The sequence below is a fragment of the Pogoniulus pusillus genome, chromosome 22, assembly GCF_015220805.1.
Source record: "Pogoniulus pusillus isolate bPogPus1 chromosome 22, bPogPus1.pri, whole genome shotgun sequence".
In the NCBI taxonomy this organism is placed as follows: domain Eukaryota; kingdom Metazoa; phylum Chordata; class Aves; order Piciformes; family Lybiidae; genus Pogoniulus; species Pogoniulus pusillus.
The window spans coordinates 11,008,063-11,033,070 of record NC_087285.1 but is presented as its reverse complement, the minus strand read 5'-3'; the positions used below and the strand labels follow the sequence as shown (position 1 = coordinate 11,033,070).

General features: G+C 45.9%; 1 protein-coding gene across 5 annotated transcripts; it reads right to left on the bottom strand.

Annotated features, from left to right (window-relative positions):
- Positions 1 to 1,144: 1,144 nt before the first annotated feature.
- On the bottom strand, positions 1,145 to 24,917 carry RBM27 (RNA binding motif protein 27). 5 transcript variants are annotated; one of them, XM_064161692.1, is made up of 22 exons: positions 24,139 to 24,916; positions 21,396 to 21,514; positions 20,581 to 20,705; positions 19,828 to 19,934; positions 18,910 to 19,100; positions 18,412 to 18,498; positions 17,836 to 18,093; positions 17,074 to 17,310; positions 16,474 to 16,608; positions 14,419 to 14,568; positions 12,507 to 12,654; positions 12,087 to 12,240; positions 10,678 to 10,935; positions 10,441 to 10,569; positions 8,900 to 9,022; positions 8,351 to 8,425; positions 8,089 to 8,253; positions 7,602 to 7,706; positions 7,324 to 7,515; positions 5,465 to 5,551; positions 4,780 to 4,890; positions 1,145 to 4,247 (listed from the first exon to the last, which is right to left on the bottom strand). In XM_064161692.1, the coding sequence occupies exons 1-22, from the start codon at positions 24,195 to 24,197 to the stop codon at positions 4,161 to 4,163; spliced, it is 3,102 nt and encodes a 1,033-aa protein (XP_064017762.1). In that variant the 5' UTR covers positions 24,198 to 24,916; the 3' UTR covers positions 1,145 to 4,160. The 5 variants fall into 5 exon arrangements, with proteins under 5 accessions (XP_064017762.1, XP_064017764.1, XP_064017763.1 ...); XM_064161694.1 differs by lacking the exon at positions 5,465 to 5,551 and having other exon boundaries at positions 24,139 to 24,917; XM_064161693.1 differs by lacking the exon at positions 18,412 to 18,498 and having other exon boundaries at positions 24,139 to 24,915.
- Positions 24,918 to 25,008: the final 91 nt, after the last annotated feature.

The window sequence follows — 25,008 nt, the reverse complement described above, 5'->3', positions numbered from 1 at the left end:
AGGACACTTGAACTGAACACCAAAGTGTTCCCACTCGGTGCCAAGGCTCCATCTCCAAGGATTTCACCGTGTCCTGCAGGATGAGAATCACTTGGCTATGGACAGGAAAAGAGACTGCTCTAAGACTGAAGTTCAGTTGCTGGCAATGAGGAGATGTCCCAAAGCTGCAGGTTTGTATTCGAGAGGCTTTTCAGCAAAAGAGCAGCCAGTTGCTGGCCTGCAGGGCCACACAGCAGACTGACAGAGCAAGCTACAACTACAGAGCTCAGCAAGTACCTTTCTCCCCTCTCCTGTTCCTCAGGACAACTGCAGGGACAGAAGGAACAACTCCCAGCCCTGGGCTGGTTTCAAAGGGATTGCCTCAGAGCACAGAAACATAAGGAAAGGAGTAGAGGACAGGGTTTAAAAACTCAGGTCATCAGCAAACATTCACTCATGAAAAAACAATGCAGGGAAGTGAAGGGAGAAACCACAACCCGAGGGAGCAGCACAGCCTAAGAGCAGAGTGAACAACAGAACAAATAGCAGGGTTAGAATAGATGGCAATGGAGTTGGAGTTTGCAGTTTCATGTTTGGTACTGAGTTTTCATACAGTTCCAGACTGGTCTGGATTGGAAGCAACCTTAAAGATCATCTAGGTCTAAAGTCCTTTCAACTAGACCAAGACCCCATCCAACCTGGCATGGAATGTTTCCAGGCTCAGAGCCTACACAACTTCTCTGGGGAACCCATTCCACCTCCCATGGGAAAGAATTCCTTCCTAATGTCTCATCTCAACCCAGCTTCTTCCAGTGTGAAGCCATCACTCTTGGTCCTGTCACTCCTGCCGTTATAATACAGACAGGATTTTTCCAACTCCTCCAGCAGCACTGCAAACTTCTGAGAGACCAGAACCCACCACGGGCTCCAAAACGTTTTTCTGTGCTGTTAAGCTCTGAAGCTTCCCTAAAATACAAAACTGCCTCTCCTGGAACCTCTCCCACCCTGCTGCACCTCCCTCCCCTCATTTAGCTGTCTCGGTGCCATTTCAGAGCACCAGGGTGCTTTTCCTCCTAGCTCTTAAAAACTTGCACACATGCCACACAACTAAAGCCCCACCTCTCACACACACACCACACTGCTTCCCAAAGAAGTGATCAGGCTCTTTTGGTGATGGTTGTAATGGTTTGGAATGGTTCTGTTCTCTAATTGCAGTTAGAATTTGCTTTGTTTTTTTCTAGATCTTGAACCATTCCACTGTATCTTTATTGCAAAAAAAAAAGTCAACATGCATCTTAGAAATTCAGCTTGTAATCAATAAAACAAACATTACAGATAGGAATTTAATGTATAAACAGTTAGAAATCCAACAATATCTCCTAGGGTGCTATTACACAAGTTCACATCTGTAAAAACTATGGTACAGGGTCACTGTACAGCAAGGGCTCCGTTCCTTTTCACATGATTTGGTAGCACAAAGCAGCAGCAGCTGGTTCCACACTGATAAGTTCAACTCTTGCTTTGCTCTTACTTCCACCCCCTCGCCCTCCCCTCTCAGGTGAACTCAAAGAGGGAGAATCCTTCCTGACAGGGACTTTGTTTCATTACTTTACCACATGCTCCTCTTGCAGTGTTTGCAGCCCAAGTTCAGGCTGATGACACCTAACCCACACACAGGGTGAAGGCCCTGGCCGGGCATAGGAGTGGTGATGCTGGCTCTGAGTTTGCCCAGGGTACCCCTTCAAAGCACAGGTGATTCTTTTCAGGGAAGTGTTGCCATGGCAAGCAAGAAGTGCTGTTGTGTTACCTACTGAACAGAAATCTTCAAGCAGCACAATAGAGTCTTAAATCCAGATAAGTCCCTAAGCTGTGGCAAAAAGAAGGTGACTTCAAAAAGCTTTCCTGCTCCCTACACCCCCAAGCCAGGCACTGCTGTCCTGCCCACCACCTGCACTCCCAACCACCCCACAGCTTACTATCCACACACGAGCCAGGTTCAGGGGCACAATTCTGTGCCTCAGCACCTAGAAATCATCATGTTTGGGATGTCACCAGAGGATTTATGGAAGCCTGCCAGCGTGTCCTGTAAAGAGGAATTAACCCAACCCAGAAATCAGATGAAGCTCTCACAAATTCACCAGCTGAAGCCACCACTTGCCTCCCTCTGGCCCAAAGTGCCCCTGAACAGGGAGCCAGCCAGGCAGGGCCACCCCAAATGAAAAACCATATGAAAAGGAATCCCATTCTACCTGTGCCAAGGCTACTGCCATTGCTCTTACAGCTTTCATCCATTCACTGCGGTTTTCATTCTCCAAATACAAAAATACAACAGTTCTCATGGAAATCTATAGGCTGGTAGTTTTAGTACACAAAAAAAGCAAAAGTATTTACAAAATTATACAGTTTAAGAAAAAGCTCTGTACAAAGAAAATATAGAAATCCTTTTGTTCCCTCGATGACTTTTTAAACTGTCAGCACTCAGATAGGTTTGCAATGGAGTTTTCAAAATGTAGTGAGCCACAGACATTGAAATAAAACACTGGAGGTGATGGGAGAAAAGCAAGATGTGTAAGGATGTTGGAGTGGCTGCCCTCCTGTCTGCAACTTAGTCTCAATCAGCAGGGAAGTCCTAATTATATGGAGGTGAGGTTGAACACAGAGACAATACTGAGACACATTCTCTTCGATGGCAAGGACACAAAGTGATGCTGGCTTGAGCTTTGATCCATCACCATGGCAGAAAAGTATCAAAGTTTGGAGACCTCAAATCATGCTCAGCTATAGGCCACCTGCCAAGCTCAGAGCCGTTTAGAGGGCTTGTGGGGCATCTTCCCTCAGCTGGCAACTTGCTAAGCTGATTATTTCCAGGAAGAGAGCATTTGTGCATCAGAGGAGAACATTTCTGCACCCAGAAGCTGTTTATCTCATGTAGAAATGCACCTGCAATGTGCTGAACCTGCACAGTCCAAGGGGCAGGCAAGGAAAGGCTACCTGGAGAAGACCTCAGAGCTACAGGAGCTGTCCCAGTGGAGATGCACAGCTCAGGCACCTGACCCTGTCATCCTCATTGCTGCTGAGCCACCCCATTCATGGGAGCTGTTCTTACAATGGAACACCACTAAGGCAAAGGAGAATGGAATGAGGCTCATCTTTAAGGTAAGCTCAGAACCTCTCAAGTCCCATTCTGAACACTCCTCTAGGGACTGGCAACTTCCAGTACAGGTTTAACACTGGTCTTGAAGCATGACACCAACACTGCCTTGGCTAAAAAGCATTTTGCTCTGAGCATTTAATGGATTAGGGTTGAAGATCAAAGTGCTGGTGACAGGGAGAGGACGAAGAGCTGGCAGGCAGCTGCCAGTTTAGTTGTTTTTCAGTATGAAACATTACATTCCTGCTCACCAACACTGAAACACAGTAAACAGAGTCTAACATAAACCTTACCCTGAAACTACAGCAGGGAACCAGAGGGAGTGAAAATTCACTCCAGCAGGTGCCGTTGCTGGTCTTTTCTGCGGAGCAGAAGTTGAACAAACAGTGACCTGGGACAATGACACGACAATACCCTGTTAAATTGCTTCTTCCAGCTCCTCTCACGAATAAGCAGTCCAACACAAAGCCAGGTGGCCTTCAGACACTGCAATAAATTTACTGATCTAGCCACAAAATTCCTATGACAAGTGATTCCACTTGAAATACATTGTTTCCCCTTCTCAAATAGCAGATGAGGCCATTTTTTCTTTCATAACATTTAATGAAAGTTTGTGTCTTTCCCCCCAGCTCCAGAATATTGCTGAATAAAACCTGGAGTAGCTTTTCAATTAGAACCCAACAAATCAACGACATTATAAAAAACCCAAACCAAGGTAATACAGGTGACACAAAGAGGACAAGAAAATACCAACTATTTCTTACTCCCCTCTCTCTTTTTATCCTTCTTAAATAGAAAATATCACCAGCCTGGTGAGCTTGGTAAGGATGTAAAAAGTCACTGGGCCTTTGGCTAGCTTCGTATCACAGCTCTAGATCCAAAATATTTTGTAACCAACTTTGCTCACTTTACACCTTGTGGTTTGAAAAGAAAGTAAAGCTATTTTTGGCTCATCGACTTCCTTAAATAAATGTTTAAAAGGTGTAGCTTGAACTATATTCCTAAAATTATACATTTCCAACATCAAGTTTCATCTTCTCCAAGAACGTGATTCATCCTCGTCTTCATCGTCGTCATCATCATCTTCGTGCAAAAATAAATCTGAGGTTTCAGTTTCCTAGAGAAAGAAGAAATGGACTTAAACCAACCATGTCCATGCTGCACCCTAGGGCACAGGCACAACACATAGCACCAGTTCTGCTTTACAGCCGAGTCCTGTTCACCAGATCTCCCTGAAGTGGTCCCATGCCAGAAGGTTAAGGACAGAACAGCAGCCTAGTGCACCAGGGAAGGAGAAGGAAGCTGCATTAAGCCACCACTCACTCTCTCTGAAACAACTTTTCTGGTCAGTGCCTGGATAGAAAAGCTTTTGAAAGCTTCACGTGCTCAATTTCAGAGAGGAATCCAGGCCAGTTCTGTGAGCCTCAGAGAATGAGGCTGACAAATCAACATCTCATCCAGAAAGCCTTTCTCTTTTCCCCTTCATTTTAACTTTTCCCTTTCTTTTTTCCCATGACTACTCCAAACTAGTCAAGTGTCTGCTTTGCAGAAACCTCCTTCATGACATTTCTTCAGTAAAGAGAATGTGGTAAAAGCTGTGAGGCAATGCACTCCTACAAGAGTGGCTGGGTTAGTAACAGCTCTCATACCTCTTCCTTGGATTCCTCTTCCTCGATCTCAGTGGACACTGAAGGTACCTTGGGTTTGTACCATGATATCTGTAGCCTTCGGTCTTTGAAGTGAGATCCTTGGTTAGCAGCCTGGATTGGATTTGAAATGAACACATTTTCAAAGCCTGGGTCAGGTAAAGAGTTTCTAAGATCACCAACAACATGCTAGGCACAGGAAACACCATACAAATGGTGGTGAAGCACTGGAACAGGTTTTGCATAGAAGTTATGGAGGTTCCAATCCTGGAAGTGCTCAAAGCCAGGCTGGATGGGGCCCTGAGCAACGTGGTCTAGTAGAAGGGCTGGAACTGGATGATCTTTGATGTCCTTACCAACCCAAACCCTTTATGACTCTATGAAATGCACACATGAAGATCTCAGAAACAAGACACAATCATCTGCTTCAGTCTTTTGAAGGCAACTTCACTCAAACCTGGATCTGCTGAACAATGCTCATCTACCAGCAGCTGAAAAGCTTATCAGAGCTCTGTGTCACTAGCAGGGTAAGGAAGAGCTGTGTCCCACTCTAGTGAAACTGCCTGTAGCAGCAAAAACATCCACAGTGTCCAGATCAAACTAGAAGGACCAATGCATGCTACATTTTAAAAGAAGGGAGCAGCCCCAAGAAGTTCAGTATTCCTATTTTAGAGCCTCCCTTACTCACATTCTCAGCTTCTGAGCGAGATTTAAAAGTCAGGACAACACTTAATGGGGAATCCTCCTCCTGAAGGTCTTCAATATCTCCAAATTTCTAGAAGAGAAAAGTCAATTAGGAACAGCTGTGATATTCTCCTCCAAGACCACCATCATCATCTGCCACAACTGCGGCCACTGAAACCTTATGTTTTTGGATAGAAAAGTGAGAACCTGAGAGATCTCACTTGCATCACTCACCAGTACTGCAATATTTGTACTGGTATTTTTTGGCCAAAGCAGAAAAGCAGTTCAAAAGGCAGTAAGATAGTAGCTGGAGTAAAGCACTAGCTGTTCGTGAGAACTACTACTGATTTTAGTAGCTAAGGACAGCTACAAATTTAAAAATCATGAAGTCTCTCAGAAATAAGATAAAAAAAAATCTTCCTAAGAGGCACTCTGGTTGCCTGAGGGTGCTTCCCAGGGCTCGTGGCACTGTTACCCTAAAGCAGGTTGGACTATCTGATCAAACTACAGACCATTTTTCACTGAATTTACCTCAAAGCAGTAGGTGCAGCCTCCAGCTTTTTAATAAGCAGTGAGGCCAAAGCAGGAACAGACTCCCCAAGAGCAAAGTCTGCCCTGCCGCATGAAAAATTGGGAACTTGTGTTCACACTCCAACCAGAATCAAACCAGCTTCCAGACTAGCAGCTCTGTACCCAGCTCTGCAGGGGAGGGCTATAGAACTATCAGTCTCTTGCTTTGCACAGAGCTTCCAGACATGCCAAAGTGACTGAGTCAAGCTTCGATGTCACGCTGGGCCTATTTATAAAGTATGACATCACCCAGAATCACAGAATGGTTTAGGTTGGAAGCGACCTCAAAGATCATCCAGTTCCAACCTTGAATGCCTCCAGGGAGTAAACATCCACAACCTCCCTGGGCAACCCGTTCCAGTGTTTCACCACCTTCACTGTAAAGAACTTCTTCCTAACATCTAGTTTGAATCTCCCCCCTGCCAGTTTAAACCCATTGCTCCTTATCCTGTCATTACAAGACTTTTTAAATAGTCCCTCCCCAGCCTTCCTGTAGGCCCCCTTCAGATACTGGAAGGCTACTACAAGGTCTCCTTGAAGCCTTCTCTTCTCCAGGCTGAAAAGCCCAAACTCTTGCAGCCTGTCCTCACAGGAGAGGTGCTCCAGCCCTCTGATCATCTTCCCTCCAAGAAGTTTACCAGCTTTGCACAACAAAGCATTTCCTTCTGGAAAGGGCAACTGAGAATGGAAAATCAGTTTCTCCTTTGCTGCTTTGGTTAGGATGCCAACAGTGCCTTAGCTGGCAAACTAGCAAGCTGTTTGCTCCACCACGAATGCAGGAACAGACATCCCCGAAACTAGTGTCCTGCTTAGCAAAGCAGCACTTTACCTCTGGAGCTCCACAGAGACAAGAGAAATGCTGTGAACTGCTGATCTGAAAGGTAACTTGTGAATACACAGAGGCTGAGGATTATTTTTCATCATTCTGACATCTATTTCAAGCTACTTTCAGTGAAGAATTACTGAGTTAAGCTTCTTAGCTCTGCCCCAAAAAACACAGCACTGGGCAGTTGTTATGAAGCAGCTACAGATACTTTATATTTACACCCTTGGTAACTCCTGAAGCTGTTTGCTTATCCACAGCCTGCTCCATGAGTTCAGGAGGAAGTTTTTGATTCATCTGCACAAACGGAAGTAGTCTTCAAGACTTTGGCACAGAGAGTTATTTACTAAGTCGTTAGTGCCCTTTGCAAGTGAGCACACAGCCAGGGTGCTGTTTCCCTGCTTCCTCTCGGAGTTAGAGCTCAGCCATAATTCTCAGGTGTCAGGGTTTTGATGTGACCTTGTACTTACAGAGAAGTGCTGTAACAATTCATCTTTCTCCTGTTCCACGAAGCCTCCCACTGTCAGTGCTTTTGGGCGATGATCCACTACCATGTGGTTCAACATGCCCCTGCCTCTGCCACCGCGGCCCCGGCCCCGGCCTCTCCCCTGGGCTGGCGAAGTCTTCCCGCGGCCAGATGGCAAGATCCCCAAGCGTGCAGCCTGGGAAAGGAGGCAAAGAGGGTATGATGTTATCTTCAGTTTGAGAGGATAGCATCAACACAGGGACAGCATCAGACCAAACTCACCTCAACCTGTAGCTGGTTGAGCTTTTTTCTCAGCTCAGTCGTGTCTTCTCCAGAAGAGAGTCTCTTATGGAAGTCCAGCTCTGCATCTAGAAGTTCTTTTTGTGCCTTGGAAAAGAAAAAGGAAGGAAAAGCAGAAGTGTAAGGTGTGCTTTTAGTGTTTTATTCCTTGGCAATGCATTGCTATAAATGATACAGGCAGAGCAGTGCACAATAACCACTCTTTCCTCCAATCTGTTTTCACTGTCTTTGAGCCTCTCCTCCAGCCCACTTTTCAAAGGGCCCAGAATTCTCTGCCTCAGCACTGGAACGAGCTACATGCAAAACTAGGTCATTCCAGTTCCTTAAAACCATCATCTGCTTGCCCATGATCATCACACTCAAATCCAAAACACCTCTTGAAAGTGTTTTGATCTTAGTCTGCTGCATTTTCAGACAACATTGGAGAGTTACAAAACACAGCTGGGTAAGTGTCTTGTGCTATAAATACCTCTGTCTTGGACTTCAATTTTGATGTTGTAGAAGTTGTAGACGAAGTTTTTAATTCATCCTTTAACTGAGATATTTTTCCTGTTAATTCTTTTAAGGTCTTCATTATTTCTGCTCTTTCTTCTGGTTTCATGGCCTTGTTTTTCTCCAGCTTGGATATCAACATCTACATATTAACAAAAGAGCAGGAATATAAAATTCCAGGAACACCATAGCTATCTACAAACCCAGAATGCACTTTCTAGAAGACAGTCCAGAGTTACCTTCTGGCATTCTATTTGTTTTTCTAACATCTCCTGCTTCTTTTTCCTCATGTCTTGTTGGAGTTTCATTGCCTCCTGCACGAGAAGAAAACTCTTTCAGCCAGTAAAAAGCAGTCTAGCATTAGATGCACTCACATGGATCACATTTCCTTCTTTGACTATAGAAGAAAGGGCCACAGGGCGAACTGCTGGTATGCAGCATGTAAAAGGAAGAAGTGTATCTGGGTTGGAAAACAAGTTTCTAACTTCTGTCTTGGAAGTATTCCAAGTACAGATCCTGCATTGTCATTAAAGTGTCTCACACCTGCAGAGACTATAATCAGGGAAGTATCTCAGGGAAACCCTATACATGACCCAGGAGTTGAGACACCCCAAAGGAAGGAATATCCACTCACCCACGATTAACCTTAGTGTAAGCTTGCAAGGTAGCCTGATAATGACAAAATCTGCACAAAAGGAGAGAGCCAAGCAGCAATCTCCAAGGTTCCAGTGGCCTCCCATACTTTCTTTATCACTACACTGTTGGGCAGTCAACAAACAGTAAAGTACCTGCTTTTTTTTAAGGACTTCTTGCACATCATGGGGTTTAGACCCTGCACCAGGCTTCCCAGGTGTCTTTAGATGTGAAGCACTGTAAACCATTTTTGAGTGGCTTGTGGGAGTAGGAAACATCTGAAATAGTAAAAACACACAAAAATAGAGCAGCTTAAACCAAGTGTGAGAGACCAGTAGTGATTTTTGGAGGAATGTGTTCTGTGAAACATGAACATAAACCTCCAGATCTGTGCAATGAAACAAAAAGGCCAAGGTCGTTATAACACATAGATCAAGGCATGGGTCTAAGTCAGTTTCCTTGGAAGCTTTAATGCTTCTGAAAAGGATTTTGGCAGAAGATGCTTTCTTTATTCACCAACTGCTCCCCTCTGTATCCTGATAACCACTAAGACCACTGAAGCTGATCTGCATTACACTTTCTTTCACACACATCACCTGACACCAGATTTTCTGACCAAGTAATACAGCAAAAGTCACCTGCTTGCTTGCTTCCTTCAAGTGAGGGCTCCTCTGTGGCCAGGAGCACATGCTGCTGTGGGATATTGGTGTGAAGTGAAGGGGATCAGCTTGGGCTCAGAGCAGAATTACTTAATGGCCAAGGCTGGAAGGGACCTCAGAAATCATCTACGGCAACCTCCCTGCCATAGGCAGGGAAGGCTCTCAACTAGACTTGGCTGCTTAGGGCTTCATCCAACCTGGCCTTAAACACCCTCAGAGAGGAGGAATCCACAACCTCCCCGGGTGACCTATTCCAGAGTCCCACTGCCCTTGTACTGAACAACTTTTTCCTATGATCCAGTCTAAACCTGCTCTCCCTTAGCTTAAAACCATTCCCTCTTGTCCTACTGCTAGACACCCTTATGAACAGCCCCTCTCCAGCCCTTCTGTAGGTTCCTTTCAAGTATTGGAAGGCAGCTCTAATGTTTCCCCAGCATCTTCTCTTCTGAGCTGAACAACCCCAGCTCCCTTAGCCTGTCCTCATAACAAAGGTGTTCCAGCCCTTGTAGCCCTCCTCTGGTCTCACTTCTACAGCTGTGTGTCCTTCTTATGATAGGGACAACAGAACCGGATGCAGTACTTGAGATGGTCTTACAAGGGCAGAGTAAAGGGGCAGAATCCCCTTGCCTGCCCTGCTGGCTACAGTCCTCTTGATGCAGCCTAGAATCCGATTTGCCTTCTGAGACTTCTATAAGCTTCCAGCTCTACTGTTAAAGCACAGCATAAGCTTGACAGGCAGTGGGAAAGCAGTGATGTTCACCCAGAGAAAACTGGCATCACACAGGGGCTGCCAAGCTGGTTTACTATGAAGCACTGCCAAGATTATTTCATGCTACTTTCTGAAGTCATTGTTCCTGTCCTACAGAAACAGGTCACGAAACTGGTGAGACGGGACTGATGATGGCTGCACAGTGCATCAGTGAAGAGAAATGGGCAACTGAGAACAAATCACAAGTTCTGCTTTCTGGCTTCTCTTTAGGTAAGAGGCCAGAGCCCTAACCCAAAGCACAGAGATGGTCAGAGCCTCACGAACATACCTGAGAATCCTCTACCACAGCCCCAGTCTGGCTCAGGTCAGACTGGTTTCCACTTGCTGCTCCAAGGCGACGTTTCACAGGGACTTTATTAAGGACATAGGCACCAGATGCCAGGGGTTTGTTCATCACCTGTGCACGAGGAGATACCAACAATGGAAGGTTACTCACCATGTCCTGGAGCAGCAGTCAGTGAGGAAAACTGCTGATGCTCAGTTACAGGTCAGGGCAGCACAGTACCTTTGAGAGATTGCTGTGCATGGTCACAGTGGGTGTTGTGGTCAGGGCTTGCTGCTGAAGGTGAAGCTGGTGGTGGAGAGGCTGAGTGGATGTCTGCTGCTGCTGCAGCACTGGGGACTGCTGCTCACTGTCCCTGTGCCACAGCACTCGGATGAAGCGGTTGTTGAGAACGGCCTCTGTGCTGGAAATGGCCTTCCGGGCCTCATCATTAGTCAAGTACTGAATTAGAGCTGCCTCAGGGTCATTCTGGAAAGCAACCTAGAGCAAAGGTTCAGTGGAATGCATGATTTCTCAGAGAGGGAAAGATCTCAGCCAGGAGCACACTGCAAATAACCTGCACTAACAGTGGCCTATCCAAGGACAGAAACAGCTCAAAACACAGGTCACACGTTCTGTCAGATTAAACCCAGGAACCTTCTGGCAGAACTGCACAGACTTGCAGCAAGGCTTAAACACAGGAAAACAAAATAAAAACAGACTTCTCCAAACAGCATCACAGACTCAGAGCAGTGTGAGCTCCTTCCAGGATCGGACTGAAGGGACCCCAGTGCAGACTGGAAGGTCTTTATTCTGACCTTCCAAGAGCAGACTGTTGTTGAGGATTTACAATGCAAAGGCCCCCCCCATTCTTCAAGCAGCACAACAATGCTGCTGTTTTTCTCTAAAAATTAATTACAGGGCTAAAAACACACCTTGGACTTTCTAGTAAATGACTGTGCACCTTTAAAATGCTTTATTTTACTGCTGAGGTGCAGAAAGCACCTTGATAGTGAAATACAGCATTTAACATGTGCTGGGCTAAGACATTAAATTATTAATTCAATAAATATAGAAGTTCCCCAGGGATCTGTCTTTAATTCAGACCTCTGTGGACTTAAGTAACAGCTTTCTCCAGAAAGAGTAATGGGTATTGAGCCATTTAAGCCACCTAACTACCTGTGCTTTGTGTATATGGTGCCTTCGTTCATCTCCTATAGTGCGAGCAACAGCACTACACTGCAGCTAGCATTAAGGCACAAAGTGGTGATGAACTGGTGCCTGTAAAGACTATCCTGCAACATCTTGGTCAAAGTCCTGACTATGAAATGCTTCAGGGTTACCATCCAGGACAGAAATGGTTAGAGGATCTCTTTCACAAGTTGGTCAAGACTCAGAGTTGGTTTAATGGTGCTAAACCTGCAAGTCTCTCAAGCCTAATAAGGTCTGAGGAAGGCAGAAGCCAACAGACCTGCACAGAATTAACACCAAGGAAAGTTTTCTCTCAGTTTGATCAGCTACTCTCCCAGTTTGCTTCCACAGATCCCTCAAGGAATGCAGCACAGTTGCAGTTCTTGGAAAGGCTTCTGGGAAAGTAAAACATCCCCATGGAAGCAGAAAAGTGGCCTTTGTGTTTTAGGTTTTTTTTTTACCTGAATGTTCACAATAGTTCCAAACTTGCTGAAGTGCTCATTGAGCTGTGTGATGTTGTTCAGGTCTGGGGGAATTTTCCTCACTTCCAGTTTAGTATTTGTATATTGGTTCTTCTTCAAGAATCCTGGCTTACTCTGGTTGTTGTTTGCTTGCCTAGAGAAAATGAGAACAAGGTGGTTAATTCAGACAGGCACACACACACTTGAGGAAGGCAAATGTTAATGCATATTTAATTTTCATTTATCTAGAGACATGAACAAGAGTCCTCCCATCAACAGATATTTCATGTCCACATGGTGTGGTTATGGATTTCCTGACCCAATCAGCTCAAACTACAGGGACTGGTGAACAGTGATGCTCCCAGCACTGACAGCAATCAACTACATCCCAATACATCAACAACAGCTGTTAATTCTTACTTTCCCAGCCAAGGCTTCTTTAATGGTGGACACTCCATGCTACTTGGAGATCTTTTCCTGCTGTCTGGTTCCAGGACAACTCGAGTGATGTTGCTGCTGTTATTTGTGATGGGAATGGGAGGCTCAGTCTGGATGATAATATTGGCAGCTGGGGAGAAGGAAAAAGGCCTCTGTTAGTCACCATACACCCAAGCTTTTGCTTAAATGGTAGAGTAGGACTGAGTTTAACATCAGGAAAAAAAGGTGGAAGACTTTATGAAGTTAGTCAGTTTGGTTTATGAGGTGATTTGGAGATGACTTGCTGGTCTAACTGAACAGAGGAAAGGAGGTATTTAGTCCAGCCAGCAGGGAGGAGGTTTTGACCTTCAGGACTGGTATTGAAGAAAAGCTGAAACTCCATCCTTTAGTTACATAAAAAAATCAGATTCTACAGGAAAATAAAAAGAATTAAAGAGGAAAAGATAGCAGCTGGGTTCCCACGCTACAGGTCAGCATGGAAGTGTGTGGCATGGGCTGAACAAACAACAAGCTTTCCCTGCATTAATGCCTGACAGTGATGAAGCAATCAAGGACCCATCCCTCCCCCGATACCCCTTTGTCATCCCTCCATCCATTTTTCAGCAACAAACTGTTAATTAAGCACAACTTTGCCATGGAATTACACTCTCAGACATTCAAGTTTGAAGCAACTTCTCCAAAGACAAAGCTGAAGCATTAAATCAGTTTGGCAAGGATTTTCCTACAGCCTTTACAAAATTAAGCTGTTCCTGTTAGTCTCCCGTATATGCCAAATAGTCAACTCCTAGAAAGAAGTCTGAGTTAGAAGTCATTTTCCCATGGCTTTTAGATGTGCCAGCCTCTGCTGGTTACACTGGTAAGGACACAGACTGGGCACTTTTAATCTCTGGAAGATGATTAGAGTAAACCTGCCACACACGTGACAAAGACAGAAAAAGGAGCAGCCTGAAGCCCAGGCCTTACAAATGGAACGGGCTCTCAGGCAAAATCTGAGGGCCAGACACAATGCCCTAAACCTGCTTTTGTGATGTTCACTGAGATGAAGAGAGCAATCTCTGCAGTAATATTTAATGATATTCTGTATAAGATGAGGCACTGAAAGGAAACAGTGAAAAAAAATTCTTTATCTACTGAATAAGGAACAGTGAAATGTGGCAGCGAACACAAAAATTTCACATCTTTTAAGTGCCAAGGTGAGGATTGCAGGAGCAAAGAGAGAAAAAGTTATGCTAACAAAGCAAAAAACTCTTTGAAGAGCCTTGACATGTTCTCTCCCCTAGAAGATGCTGTGCATGTGCTGCCACTAAGAGACTACATCCACACACAGACGGTTAAGGACTCGGAATTACTGCAAAGCCAGCTGAGATCTCCACAGGCTGGGAGAACTGGAATGCTGCAATGCTCACTTGAGAAAGTATCTGGCTGACAGACCATCAAGCACAAAAACGTGCCATGGTAGTTCCCCTCTTCACTACCAGTATTCACAGCAGGGAGGTAAGTATTGGAGATCATGGCCTCTGTGCCCCATCTTCTAGAGACATCCTTGGCAGATCAAAGGCAGTCTTCAAAGTGTCCTGCTTCAAGCCCCCTTTCTGCACTACGTTTCCTTCTTCCAGCACCCAAAAAGTGTCTTCATAGGCTCAAGAGAAATAAACCTCAACCAAACAAGCAGCTGCAAACCCCTTGTAACGTTTCCAAGCCAGTGGCTATGTTTGCTCCCAAATGCTGCTGTGACTGCAGTAGGGTGAGATTTAAAAAGGCAAAGATGTCTGAAAACCCATCTGGAACACTAGATCAGTGAGAAAATCTACTGCTTTCAGCCTGAAAAAGGGGAAAACAAGTGTTGAAGTCTTGGACAGAAACAGCAACAGCAATGACTAGAAACCCTTCCTACCTCTTGGATTTGTATCCATCTCCCCAGATGTTAGGCCAATTAGATTGGGACGCTGCGTTTGTGCTCTCGTAAAGAACTGTCGGTACTGGGATCTCCCAGCACTGGTAATGCTGGGAGCTTCAGGGTTATAGCCATCTGGCTCATATGTATCTATAAAAAAAGGAGAGAAATGAAAGAATTTTGCAAATGACTTGGAGACTCAGGGTTAACGTTCCCTTAGGGAAGTGCACAGACGTCCAAGACTCAGAAGTTGGTTTGGATGAAGAGAAGAGGGAACAGAGGTCATATAGCCAAGGTGCAGCCACTCAACCCCTCAGCTGAGCTCTACACCCAGGGCTGGTCGGGCATGTTCTGCTCTGGCTTTGAATGACTACTGCTGGCTGTCAGAAACATGCAAGTCACAGCGACCGTGTCCTGCTGATGGGCTGCCTGGGAAAGAAGCCAGGTGTCTGTGTGACAACCTCCACAACTTTTGATGGCATTTCAAGGGCAGCACCAAAAGATTTAGTGTGAGCATTTTTGCTGTGTGGCCCAAGATGCAAAAAGACTTTCAGTCTTTGCTTTGCCCAGCAGTCTACTTTACTGCTGGAAAGCAGTTTTGGAGAAGAACTGAAATGATTCCAGTCACAGAAAGATGAGAAATTGGATGATTTGACCAATACTTACCTATCAAACGTTGCTAAGAGTGAGACCAGTTGCCTAGCTCCAGCAAGGTACTAAGGATTTTCTAACTAAACGGAGAACACAAGATGATGGAACTGACTCATTGTTCAAGTCTAAGATCCAGAGCAAGGATGATCCATTTTTCCAATCATGAAAAGGAAAAGCTATACAAGAACTAGAATAAATGAAGTACATGGAAACCCTTTCCAGAAACACAACATGTCCTGGACCAAAAATGAATGCCTACACAGAGGAACATGGCAGGCTTGAAGCACTCTAAACTTCAGCTCCTTATTCCACATCAACAACAAAGACTGCAAAATTTAAAGCAGATGCTCCAGAATGCCAATACTGATGTTTTGCAGTTCAGTTTCATTCTGCCAAGAGCCTTCATTACCCTTGCACAATGTGACCCACAAGTTCCTCCAATCTGGCATGTCATCGACTGCAAGAGGGCAACCAGAAATTCCCACAACAGTCAAAAAAAACAGATGAGAATCAACACAGATGTTGTTGAGAACAGACTCATGCAGAGCAGCTGAAGTTAATGATACCCTGTGAACTCAGGCTGATGAAATCACCTACTAGGAAAAGTTCTGAAGCTGAAAGAATGGGATGGGAACATCTGAGCACCTGGCAGCATTTGGAGATCACTGTACAGCTTATCTAACAAGACAGCTGAGCAACTGAAGTTCTGAGAAGCACAGAGGAAGCCACAAAGAAAATGACATGGACCAGGAACTTGACTCCTTCTTTGGATATGTAAAAATAACCCATATGGGAATAGGCTAAACTACTGAGATTGAGTCACTTTGCTCATGAAAACCAAGGAGCTGTCATTCTTACTTTTTCAAAGAGATACAAGCTGTGCTGGATTTCAAGTCAGCACTCTGAGACTCTTCAGGCACTTTGCCATTTCCCCTCATGCAAACCCACTTTTCAGAAACACAAACTGCTAAGGAGGATGGAAGTGTCTGCTGAAAGCCAGACAATTTTTAACCAAAAATCTAGAACTAAATTGATTTGGGAAACAGAGATGAGATCAAACCTCTTATCTGTAGTAAACCAAGCCAGAAGGGAATAGTGAGCAAGTTAGACGGGAATTACAGGTTTGCAGATCTATCTGCTGCCTAATACTGACTGCTTGGTGTACATGAACCCCAAAGGAAGCTCCCCACAAGTGACTATTCCTCAGCCAGGGCAGTGCATCACTGCTGCTTCCCACAGCAGCAGCCCCTGCTGCTACACTGAGCATGGAGAAAGCCTTTAGACTTCTTTTTAGATTTGTATGCACTGGAGGAGGGCAGAGGGCATTAATTTCTCATTACACAGCAAGAGAGGAACATCACAACTTCTATCTCATGCAGGTTTCAAACAGAGGAGTTTGCTTACGTTCTGAGACTGTGTAGAGCAGGTTCTGGGGTAGAGGAGGAGGCAGCCTTGCTCCCACAGGTGCCAGGTTGGGCACTGCACTTGTCCCAGGCTGCTCACGGTTGTTGATCAAATTGGACTGCGTTAATGGGGGTCCTGCAAAGACACCACACAGCAGGTCACCAGGTCTTCTAAGTCCACAGACAAAACATGCACATAGTTCAGTGCTCTCTGCTTATGCCTTGCTCTGGGCATACTCAGCACAGAGAGGTTTAGCCCCATATAGTAAAAGTGCATTGAGAAGCCCCCTTCGGGTAAGCTGCTCTATCCCAGGAAGCACAAGTCTTCAAGAAAAAAAAGGAAGGAGGAAAGGAGGGTTATGAGGTAAGCTGGAAGAAATTCTTCTTCATCTCTCTGCCCAATTTATTCAATTCTGTGTGGACAGACAGGAATATCAACATTTAAAAGCTGGCTCTCCACAATTACTTTGGCAATGCTTTGAACAGCACGTTACCAGCAAAACAGCTAGGACTCACTACCTCAAATAGAAAGAGATCTTCCAGAACGTTGTCACCACTGTCACTTGGTGACAAAGAAACACAGAACAAAGTTCTGACTCACTTGGTACAGGAAGGACAACAGGAGGTGGTGCCTGTGGGTGAGCCTGTGGAACTGGCAGCCTCATATTCCGCACTGGACCTGGCAGAGGGGGTAGGAGCATACCAGGAGGAGGAGGAGGAAGTCCCGGAGGTGGTGGAGGAAAAGGAATCATACTTGGCAAAGAAACTTCGTCTACTACTAAAGGATCACTTCCATGATCAAACTGGCAAAGATCACCAAACACACAGAATCCTCGCTCTGCAAAACAGGACAGTTCAGGGTATTTAAAGAAAAATAATGAAGAAACTTAGTTGTCAGCCATCTGTAGTGCTTCACTTTTTGCTGACACAAAATATGCAATCACCAAGCCAACAACATATTGCTACTCGAGGCTTTGAACTTATTCCAATTAAAATAATCTTCCCTTAAAGCACACAAACATACATGCAGCCAGCATAAAAGCTGTGGAAAAAAATCAAGCCAGAAGTCCCAGCTGATTTATACTCAACACCAGCTACATTCTTCATCAGAATTGTAAGTGGCTGAAGTATTTGCCATGCACATATTCTGAACAAACTCCACATGTTCTTTTCCAGCCACTGTCAGAGTATAAAAGCAGTTATTTCTCCAGAAAAATTACAGGCCATATATGCACCTTTCACACAAGGAATGCTCCACATCCTACTGCATTTTGACTCACAGGCTACATTCAGTGAGTAACTACAAATCAGAGGTCACAGAGTAACTGAAACAAGGCACAAAGCTGAAAACTAAACCACCTACCATCATAATCTTGACATCTTCTTTTAGGAGGAGGGTTTCTGCCAAAGGAACTGGGGTTGCTGTGATTGTTATAGAAATTTGACCAGCTCTCTGTTGTATTTTCAAGGTGGTGTGCAGGTGCAACGACAGTGACAGTACTGGGGATAGACTGTGCAGAGGAATACTGCTCAGATGATTTATTGGAAGATACGGGAACTGGATTATAGGAGACCTCAACATCGTTCCTTTCACTCTTGAACTTTGATCTCTCTCGGTGCTCTGTTGTTAAGAAACAAAAGAAGTTAGATAAAGTCTTGATGCTTTGTTCCACATGCCAGAGCCTTGAAAAATGTACACAACAGCATAAATATTTCCTTAAATATTCAGTTTTCTGCACTTAAGACTAAGCTCCTTCAAGAAGAGTTTGTCAATGAAACAAGAGCTAAATACAATGCAAACAGGGTTTTAATTTCAGAAAGCTAAACGTTTTCTTTGCAAAATGCATGTTCATTCCTCTACTCCTTATTCCATTCTGGATTACAGCTTTGTCTTTTAAAGTAGAAAAAGGAGGGAAAAAGCCTGAAACAACAAACCTACCCCCGCCCTTAACTAACGTGGTCTCAACAGGCGTGGAAATCTGTTGTAATCTGTGCCTCTTATTTTTCCAACAGACCTGAATTTGCCCTAAAAGAACAATGGAACACATGGTAACCACCTTCAAATACAAAGAAACCTTCTCTAAAACACACACAGTAACAAAGTGACAAGTAGGGCAACACTACTTTACAAAGAAAGATCTTTAGGGGGAATAAATAAATATCAACAGCTTTGTCAACACACAGAGCACAAAACTATCAGCTGCTGCTACTTGCTGGTACACACCAGCAGGTAAATTAAGAGGTTAGCAAAGAAGAAACAATCTCCTTCATTGTTCTACTCTGAAGAACAGCATCTTAATGAACAATTTCAGGAAAACAAAGCACTCAATTTGCTTCAGCTACTCCAGGACATGCACAGTCTGCCAGACCACACAGAGTGCAGAAGCCACCACACAACACTGCCATCAGATGCTCTCCCCAAGCCCCAGGTACTCACCAGCACTCCTCGCATCGCGGTCTTTGCTCCTGCCCCGGCTGCGGCTGCGGCTCCGGCTCATCCCCCTGCTCTTGGAGCGGCTCTTGCTGCGCCCACGCCGCCAGCTCGACTTCTCCCTGTACAGCTCGCTCCTGTCATAGTACCTGTCATAGTCCCTCCACTTCCCATCATCTCTCTTTTTGTCTCTGGATCTAGAAAAAGGCAGACATAGATCACGTGTACGAAAAGAGAATCCAAACAAAGAAATAAGCACGCAGCAAGATGCTCTCCATCCCTCCCATCTAGTTCAGGCAGCAGAACATTTGGGTCAGAATTAGATAGAATGAATCACAGAATGGTAGGGAATTATAGAGATCAAGGCCAAACCCCTGCCAAAGCCAGGACACCCACAGCAGATTGCCCAGGATCACGATGCACAGTTTCCAGAGAAGGAGACTCTACAACCTCTCTGAACAGCTTGCTCCAGGGTTCTAGCACCCTCACACCTAAGAAGTTTCTCCTCAGTTTCCCAAATCAGACAGGAAAGCACAGAATCTCCAAGCTGGGTCACTAACTTGTAGCAACCAGCAAGGGCATAACTATGGAGAATTGGGAAGTGAAAGGCTTGAGAGGCAGAAGTGATGTTTGTATTATGAACAAGCCTCTCAACCCTTAAAGACCCCACAGCAATGCTTTTCAATTCTGTAGGAAGGGAAAGAATGGAGCTGATGTAATTCCTATGCATACACATCTGAAAAACTGCCTTTTTGTTCTGAAGAGCCCAACTGCAGGTGAAGAGCCCAAATGCAGTGCTCAGCACACAGATAATAAAGTGCAGAGAGTACAGCAGGGAGTACATTACTGTTGCTGTGAAAAATCACCACATACCAGGTAAAAATCCACAGCTGGAGACTACCAGCAAATGCAGCAGAAACTAACCTCTGCTCACTGGAATCTGTACGGCTTCTCTGCGGACTGGAGTACTTCTTCTTCCGGCTCTCCCGCTCCTCTTCAACTGCCTCTTGGAAATTCTGCTTCAGAGGCAACTACCAAGCAAGGATGAGGAACAGGTTTGGTGTTTTGTTTTTAAACATGAAGAAAAAAAGACCAAATTTAGTGAAAACTAAGATGATTTAGATGAAAAAACATCTGTCTCAGACAAGTGACAGCAGAGGATTCTACAAGGAGACTTAGCCGACTCCAAGAATATTACTTCAGTCCTCTCAAATACTTGATTGTTTTAAATTTTGTTAATAAAAGCATTTAAAAAAAAGGTAAGAGAAAGAACTGCTGGCAAATGAACGCTGAATCACTTCAGAAGTCATTATGTCTCAATATGGAGGCCATCAGATGCCACTGATTTTTCACTGTTACAGAAAACATTTAAGATAATTTCTATTTCTCACTGAATCTGAAATGCTTTTGCTGCTTTTCTCTCAAACCCTTCCAAACCATTATCAGCTCCTACTGCCAGTGACAGCTGGCTAGGATTTCTGAGTGCTCTTAATCTAGATCAAAGGTAGGCTCTGCAGAGGGATTTTGAAGTCTTCTTATCTGAAGAGCCATCCTTCATTTTTCCTCAGATGCACAGGGATCACACGAAAATTATTGGTCACAACAACAAAACCCTTTCTTTCTCACTTCACAGTTGATTGGAGAATTAGAAACAGGCAAGCAGAAACACAATGTTACCTCCTCCTTGACTACTTCTTTTTCCTGACCTGCAGGCTTAGCTTCTGCTTTCGAGGGTTCCAGAGAGGGAAGGTAACTCTTTGTGTACAGGCTTTCAAAAAGTTTATCTACAAAACCTGAAGTTTCTGAGGATACAGAACACAAGAATATACTGTTACATATTGATTTAAGGGCACTGTTAGATTCACCAGAGAAGTCCCTCAAGGAAGTCATCCTGGTGGACTGTTGACAGGAGCTGGAATGACATCCGTGGAACTTGTTTATTTTAGACAAAGAAACTCATCAGGTTTATCAAAGAGGTTCCTTCAATCACATTCACAACTTTGAAACAATCCAAGAAGAAAGTGTGATCAAAAGTTATGATTGAGGAGTGAGTCCAGTTATTTCAATGGCTGTAGTCAACAGCCTCTTCACAGACATTTTGGACAGCAAATGGCTCACAAAAAGGTAATCATAATCATCAATTTCACATCATCTTACAAAAGAACTCGAAGTAACATCCCCAGTGAGCATCGGTAGTTCAAGCATTTAAAACTCAGGTTTCAACTGAACTGCGTTGAGAAGCTCACACCAGGAGCCTGAAAGGTTACTATGGACCAGGTTGTCAGAAGGACCAAACACCTGTCAGAACTCCTGGCAGCATGAGGCATATCAAGACTTTTTTTTTTTTTCAAATCACACTATCCTTATTCCTTCACATTCTGTCAGAAATAGTTCCTGGATAACAAAAACTGTTTTGAAGGCAACAGCAGTGCATCATCATCCCTCCTCCCCTTGCTGACAAGAACCCCTCTGAACAGGGCACAGCACAGTACCTTTTTGCAGAAAGACATCCAGCTGATCAGCACAGAAAGCTTTCAGCTCTTTCTCTGGCTTGTCTTTCTTGACTAGTGCCACAACATAGTTGGCTAAGGCTGAGGGGTCTGCATCACATCTATGGAGAGAAAGAAGTAGTTTGCTGAAGTCTGACAAAATCCTGTGTTGTGTGATCACTGCCACCGAAGAGCCACCAAAGAAAACCTGGCCATGCATGCTGGATGCTGCTCTGACATCCAGCACTGACCTGGATGTGCTGTGGTGGCTAAGCCAGCAAAAGGTCTATCACCGTATCTTAGTTGCTTTGTGTCCCCACCCAACAGCCTTCCTTTGCTGGGCTTAGGAAAAGTCACCCACTTAATGCACAGAAAGAGCCAATTCTAGGCCAGATGAATAGCAGCCACCAACTCTCAGCTTCTTCCATGCACAGCAACCACCACCAAGCAGGACTCCACAAGAACAGGAGAGTAAGCACCAGCCAAGTCACTGCTCATGCCTAAAGCATTACAGTGGTTTTAAAGTATCAAAACAGTTACTACGAACAGCAGTTCAGAAACACCAAAAAAGCCCATTTTAAATACACAAAAACCTGTATCACAGCTGAGGCTACTGTCTAACACATTGGGGTTTTCATCCCCCAAGGACCACTTCCATGCCTACAAACTTTCCAGCAATCTTTAATTGCTGTTAAAACGTCCAGGAGGTTGCAACTGTCAATATCCATTCACTATCTGCACTACCTAAGCTCTTATCTAGCCTCACGAAGGCCACAGATGTGCAGCAACACTCTGCCACAGAGCTTTACAATGGATATTGCTTTACATCCCATTAGACAGCTACTAGAGAAACACTTCAAGCATCAACCACATGAACAGTGTTAAATGACTAAGCAACAGCCCCTCTGAAGATGGAGGTGCAGGCTATCAGGTGGCAGGTAGTAACCTCAAACATTTTGACCTTTCAAAGATGATTTCTTATTTTTTTAAGATTAACAGAGAGGTGATTGTGTATTTCCCAAGAACATTAACTACAGAAACAGAGGAAAATAGCAGACAGTATACAGACCTCAAAACAAATTAACAACCCTCTGTAATAGAAAAAAATTCCCAGACTAAACACAAAGCCAGGTAGGTGACAACGGGATAGACCAAATAAAAAACCTCAATGAGCACCAGTCTAGCAGCTACACTCCAAATTAGTTTGCTGCCTGTTTCTAACACGAAGTGAAAGCCAAGTTAAGTACAGCAATTAACAACAAAGAGACCACAAATTTATGCGTTTTAGAATCCTTAGACACACACAAGAAATAAACCGTATGTAATGACGCCAGTGCCCACACGGAACCTACTACAAACCTTCAGTTTAAAACAAAGGAGATGAACCACCCCTTTATAGCCATTCTCACTCCTCTCCTTATACATTAGTTTCTTCTAGGCACTACATCATAAACGCCGAGAACATCCAAAGTTAACCACACTCCTCCAGGTTAACTGCCTTGTACCTTCAGCCCTGAATTTCACACCAGGGATTTCTGAATCCCTGCCATGAACCCTCAACTCTGATTTGTGTCTCTACAGTGCACAGAACGCCAGACAGAAAGAGAGAAGGCCAACTGCAAATGGCAATGGAAATGTAGAAGCAACAGTTATACTCAGTCCAGAGAGACCTTCAGGAGAACTTGATCAAATACCAGAGACTCATTATCTCAAAAACTAGCAAAAAGGAAAGTCACAAGGAATCTTCAAAGGCCTGTTACTCCGTGACTACAGCTACACATTTCTAAAGCCTGTTTAAAATAGGCGAATAGAAACCTATCTTTAAAAAGAAGAGTTAACTGAGCATTGTAAACTGCAGCTTCAGACAGGTCTTATTTTTACACCATAGAGACCAGGAGACTAGTTTAACTAGTTACTGACAAGTTAGGCTCCTCCAGGAGTCCTTTACTACAGAGGAAGTTCCACCAGCACCTCCCCGTGCCCATGCCACTGGCGCTCAGTCAGCATGATAGTTGCCATTCACGAACAGTGCCTTTCATTGCCAACACCAACCTCTCCCAGAACAATCCTCATCCAGCACTCAGCCCCAGAAACAAGCCAGCTCCAAGCCCTGCCGCCCGAGGAACCTCGTCCGCCCTTCCAGCAGTGCCTGCCTGCGTGTTTGGCTACTCTACGACTCTGCTTTCTTGGCTCAGGCTCCTGTGCCACAATCCGACGTTACGCAGCGGGAATGAAGCTCTGACACCGCCTCAACCCCGAGCCCTTCCTGCGCCCCGACTCTGACCAAGGCCGATACGCAGCAGCCGGGACAAAAGGCCAGGCTCGGCGCACCGGCGCTCTGGCAATCCCAGCTCTCAGACCGAGCCCTTTAAACCGGACTCTCACGTAAACCCAGCGCCTGCTCCGGGCCGCCGGCCACCAGCGCGGCTCCGGGCCGGGCTCTGTCACCACCCAGGGCCTCATGACGCTGGGCTGCCTGTACTCGATGGAACACAGCCGTGAGGCGAGGGAGAACGAGGAGGGCCTGCGTGTCTCGCCGCTTCGCCCGGTTCCCGGCCCCGTACGCAGCCTCGTTTCACGGGGGCCTGCGGCAAGCGCTGCCCACCCCGAATTCCGTCCGCGCTCACTCCTTGTCCTTGAGACACCTCCCCTCACAGCAGGGACTAACCCTGCCCCTACGCCTAACCCACCGCCACACCACCGGCCGGGCCGCGCCGGCCACGGCCCTGCCCCAGTCCACACTCACATCGGCTCCAGCAACTTGGCCAGCCACGACTTGAGAGCGTCCACGTTCTCTATAATCATGGTGGCCCCACTGCTCCGCCTGGTCCAGCTCTACACCACCGCCGCCATGGCCGTCCGCCCGCTCCGCTCCCGCCGCTCGTCCCGGGCCCTTCTCCGCGCGGAGGCCTACTACAGGAACTAGCGACCAGTGCGCAACGGAACCTGCTGGGCACCGCCGGGGCGGGAGCAAGCCACCACTCACCAACCAGAGAGCAGCACTTGCCACGCTCTAGCCAATAGCTGCCACGAACAGCCCGTCCCGAAGGTCAATGGTGACCAACAAGGTAGGCAGCGCACATACGTGAACCCCGCTATGACGTCTGGGGGAGCGCGCTTAAAGCGGCAGCGTGCCCCGGCGCACAGCGGCGCGCCGCGATGGCGCCCCCTAGAGGCTCGGCGGGGTCTCCGCGGCGTGAGCGGGTCTGATTTCTTTTTCGGGGTTTCCGCCATGGAAGCTGCTCTCTGCCCGCGCCCCTAGGTCGCGGGCTCAGGACTCTGCGGTGATACACCCGGTAGCAGTGGTGTACCTCAGGCTTCTAAGACCTGGGTTGGTGCCGAGGCCCCGCTCCAGAGTTCTGTGAAGGTCAACCACAGCGCGGGCAGCCCCAGCTGTCGGAGCGGTGAGACCCATGAGACGCTGTAACTGCGCTGGGCTGGCCCTGGGAGCGGAGCTCTCCGCGCTAGGACTGCGCACCGGGACAACACCGGGTACAGGTGGGCGGCAGAGGAGATGAATAAGTGCACCGTCTCCATCCCTGCTGCAGCGGGCGACAGCAGCAACTAGCAGCCTTCACGACACAAAAGGACCCGCGCCGGCAGCGCCCGCCCCTGC